This window comes from Ixodes scapularis, unplaced genomic scaffold, assembly GCF_016920785.2.
Source record: "Ixodes scapularis isolate PalLabHiFi unplaced genomic scaffold, ASM1692078v2 PGA_scaffold8__174_contigs__length_109621045, whole genome shotgun sequence".
In the NCBI taxonomy this organism is placed as follows: domain Eukaryota; kingdom Metazoa; phylum Arthropoda; class Arachnida; order Ixodida; family Ixodidae; genus Ixodes; species Ixodes scapularis.
In genome coordinates, this window is record NW_024609883.1 from 63,462,029 (window position 1) to 63,466,504 (window position 4,476).

The 4,476-nt window shown below is 47.8% G+C and overlaps 1 protein-coding gene across 2 annotated transcripts; it reads right to left on the bottom strand.

Moving 5' to 3' along the window:
- On the bottom strand, nt 1–3,342 carry LOC115316839. 2 transcript variants are annotated; one of them, XM_040212457.1, is made up of 3 exons: nt 3,130–3,342; nt 897–1,010; nt 1–725 (listed from the first exon to the last, which is right to left on the bottom strand). In XM_040212457.1, the coding sequence occupies exons 1-3, from the start codon at nt 3,251–3,253 to the stop codon at nt 247–249; spliced, it is 717 nt and encodes a 238-aa protein (XP_040068391.1). In that variant the 5' UTR covers nt 3,254–3,342; the 3' UTR covers nt 1–246. The 2 variants fall into 2 exon arrangements, with proteins under 2 accessions (XP_040068391.1, XP_040068390.2); XM_040212456.2 differs by lacking the exon at nt 3,130–3,342 and having other exon boundaries at nt 897–1,196.
- Nucleotides 3,343–4,476: the final 1,134 nt, after the last annotated feature.

Genomic DNA, 4,476 nt, shown 5'->3' on the forward strand with positions numbered 1-4,476 from the left:
TCATTCTTGCTTCGTCTTTTATTTGACATTCAAGCGATACAAAATAAAAACATGCAACATTAAAGCGATACAAAGGGAAAACATGGCAGTCCTAAATTCAGTTACACTTGAGGAGTAGGAGCTTCTCAAATAGCCCATCTGTGAGGCGTTGCCGATTCGGGCGCAGCGTCATATTGGCAAAAGAGAATAGGCGCTCAACTGCTGCCGAGGAACACAGGTTCGTATTGAACCGAAGAAAAACCGCTTTCACGGCGGGAAGTCGTGGAGCATGCACATCTCATGCCTTTGGTCCTCTAGGTATCTGTAGACTTCGGCCCGGAGATGGTGCTGTGGGGTCCTCGGTGGAGGGGTCTGCACATCGAACTCAAAGAACGAGTCTTCGGGTGCCGGGAAAGACTCCTCCTCAGGCAAGGGCTCCGGTACGAAACCACAGGTTTCAGCCGCACGCACCAGGAGGTCCTCCAAGTTCGAAGCCCTGCCATCTTCCTTCGATGTCCACCTCAACTTGAAGAACGGGTGCGAGCAGGTAGCGATGAGGGCCTCTTCGTTTTCCATCCTTAAGAAGGTTCCGAACCGCTTATGTAGGCCTTCACGAACGCTGTCCAAGATTACTGCGCTGGTCCGGGTTTTAGGCTGGATCGCGTTGAGCTTCTTTTGGACAGTGGTCAGTGTCGGGAGGAGCTCGCCATAGTGGCCGTTGGTGCTTTTTTGTAGAATATTGATTGCTAGAAAGATAACATAGCATGGCGGATTATTTTTATAATTCAACTCAAAACACGCATGTCTAATGGTCTCATCAAAGCCAAGGTCGTCTACAATAATTATCCCGTTCTGACTCCCATTAAAACATATCTAGCACGAAAGGAATGGAAGGGAAAGAGGAGGACCTTTCTTACCTGTGGCAATTGGATATATGATGTCGCGATACTCTTCCAAGAATTCGAGCTCAGCATCTCTGAAGGTCGTCAAGTCGAGCTTCTTGGAGAGTGTCCTCAGCTGGGCTTTGTTGTCTAGAAGTGCGACCAGGGCGTGGTAAAGGGAGCTCCACATGGTCACGCATGGTGTAGGTAGCTGCCTCCCAAGAACCGAAGCCACTGTTTCCCCGGATTTCGGGTGATGGGAGGAGCTCCAGTACTCTGAGCACTTCGACATCACGCTGTCATGGAGACGGTTGCAAGATGGAGGTTTGCTTAGTGCTTTTTTAACATCACATGTCACGATGAGGCTGAGAGTGTGGCAAGCACACCTCAGATGATGCGGGAGCGACGGCGTGGTAACGTCACGAGAAAAAGAGAAGTCATCCATTGCATCTCCGTTATACACCAACTCAACTCTCCTACGTCACGCCGCGGTGGTGGCGCGCCGGACGCACTTCCGGTCTGGGGCGGTGGGCAGAAGTCGCCGTGCCAGACATGCATTCCTGTGTTCCTTCGGAAGAAACGAGACAAAAAACCTGCCTTCTCGTCAAAATGCTGCGATGGGGGCTTTACCAAGAGAGTCTGGAAAGGTTTAAAGATCAGTTTTCATGTGTTTCTGCACCCTCCGTTCTTCCGAGAACGTGGATAGCAGCCGTGAAAAGGGCAAACCAGACGCTATCGAACTACGATTGCGTGTGCGGGCCACAATTTGTGGTCGCCAGATGTATTTGCTTTGTTCCAACAGGAACGAGAGAAAACCCCCAAGTTGTCCGGACCACTCACGGATTCAGTGCGTCTTCAAATTCACACGGCCGCCTGATCGTTCGAACTTTCGTCTGCTCTTTCAAACTTGTCTGCTTTTTGTCGTCTGCTCGTTCAAACAAAAGCGACCCGTAGACCAAACTTTGACCCGGTGATTGCAATAAGAAGTAATTGAAGGCCTCAAAAGACTTAAGTAGGCTCGGTGTAAACAGTCGATACAAGATGTTAATTATTGGTACCGTTGGCCATCGCCTACTTGTTAGGCTTGGTCTGTTCCCGCTTCCGATTTTCAGTATCGACGTCGATCATCGCCGCTACCTTTTACACTTTTGCAGCACGAGCGACGTCGCGACCGAAAATAGTACAAGAATTTCATCATGGTTTTGGCGTCCATTCTGCAGCGTTCATGCGAATGAATCGCCGCACGTCAAACTATTTACGGAAAGTTAAGCGGCGTAACGAGCCTTGATAATTTCGCTCAGGCGATTGAAGTGGTAAGACATTGCGATGACGACGTAGAATCGACAATTCCAACGCGAAAAAGAGTATGCAGACTCACACAGACGCCGACAACGTGACATTCGAATGGTTTGTTGACGCGGGACGCGGTGCTTCTTGCCCGTACTCCATTGCGCGTGCGTTCGAACTGTCGTCTGCTCTTTCAAACTTGGCTGCTTTTTGTCGTCAGTTCGTTCAAACGACAGCGGCCCGTAAACCAAACGTTGACCCGGCAATTGCGATAAGAACTAAGTGCAGGCCTCAAAACACTTTTGAAGGTTGGTTGGGGTAAGTCGGCTAAGTGTAAACAGATACAAGAAGTTGTTGATCATTGTTACCAGTGGCCATCACCAACTTGTAATGCCCGATTCTACTTGCGGTTTTCAGTATCGATATCCACCATCTCAGCTACGGTCCACGCTTTTGCAGTCCGAGCGACGTCGCGACTGAAAATAGCGAGCGGAATCTCATCGTGGGAGTCAGGCTTTAGCGCCCATTCTGCGGCGTCCACGTGAAATGAATCGCCGCACGTCACATTATTCACGCAAAGTTTTGCCTCGATAGTTTTGCTGAAGCCGCTCAAGTAGTCAGACATTGTTAGGAGGACGTAAAATCAACAATTCCAACGCGAAAAAGAGCACGGGGACTCCCACCGACGCCGACAACAACGCAATTCAATGGTTTGTTTATGGGCGACGGCGGGCTTCTTGCCCACCATCCACCGCGCATGCGCGGCGCCGGTGGCGTCCGCTAGGGGCGCTCCGGTTTGTTTGTAAACATGAGTTGGTGTATAGGACAGGAAGGCGTAAGCGACATTTGATGTAACTCAACGACTAGTTTATACGTGTAGTGCCTGAGGGAGTTGAATGACAACTGTATTATTTAAATATTAAACAATAAAAAGTTAAATTGAAATATGTGAAATTGATGCCAGATGTTAATGCGGACTCACCTTCACTCTGGCTATCAATGCCGAATTCTTTAAATGCCTTCACAAAGTTACTTCCATTGTCGGTTACGGTGCCGACGACCTTCTGTGTGTCCAGGTCAAACTCCGTGTAAACATCCACAAGCATGTCGGCGACGCGGTCATGTGAATGGGTTCCTTCGAACCGCTTCCAGGCTAATGCAGCTGACACTCGGTTAAGCGTGTCAGGTGCGATCTGAAAATACGCAAATAAATTTACTTTAAAACTCACAAATACAAGTAGACTTGTGAAATGAACGGTTATAAAGGAATGTCGCAAAATAAACCTTTCAGACAAGGAGGGCTTTGAAAATATATCTGAAAGGCATTCGGACAAAAGTAAATTGTATAGTTTAAGTTTTCTTGAATTACAAGTTTATAGTCAAATAATCTCATAAGCCGACTGAGCAGCTGCGTAAAGGTTTTTCATGAGAACAGCGATCATGCGGTGCATTTAGAATGATATAAAAGAAATGACGAACACGAGATCACGCACGCTATGAACACGTTGACATATATTGTATAATAGAATAATAAAGGCACCTCACCCAGTGAGCTGTAGTGCCCATAAAACTCCTTGTTCTGGTTGACCAGACGTCTGCGGTGGTGCACACATAGGCTACAGACTGTAGGGTGGACCGAATGCTGGAAAGCTTCCTCTCGAAATCCTCATCAATTTTCCGAGCAAGAGTCCTTCGTGACATCACCGTGGCTGTTGGGCACACTCCTAAGACGGCAGAACACAAGGCATCTAGATATACACTAACTACAAAGGAAATATTCGCAACGTCGCAGTCACAGAAAGTCAAGAGATTATTACCTTTCACGAAGTCCTGGAACGGTTCGTCGTCAACAAAATGCAGAGGTAGCATCAGGTTTTGAAGAAGCCGATCAAACTTCCTCTGGTCGACTTGTCCGGGAATGCTCATGAAATTGTCGATCTTTCTTTGACTGACATGTGCTTATGACCGCTCCCCTCCGTCCTTTGGTATGCGTCCGCAGGTGATTTTCTCAGGCCTCTGTAGATACTTCTCATACTCCGCTGCACTCGCTGGATGTACCCGCTGGTGTGTATAAAAATCGACTTGGTCACTATAGCTCTAGGGCAAAAACAAATGTACGACATATTTTATGAACTACAAAGTAAATGCTCACCCTGAGATGAAGCTTGAAGTTTGAGGTAGAAGTTTTTGAGCCCGAAATTACTTTCAGGCAGGTTTGGCACTTTGCCTTGAAGGTAGTGGTTTCGGAAAAAGAGGAGTCTTCAATGGGCTCAAAAAAACTTTCCATCAAAGGTTGACCGCGGTTCCTTCCCTGACATCCTGTCTGTCT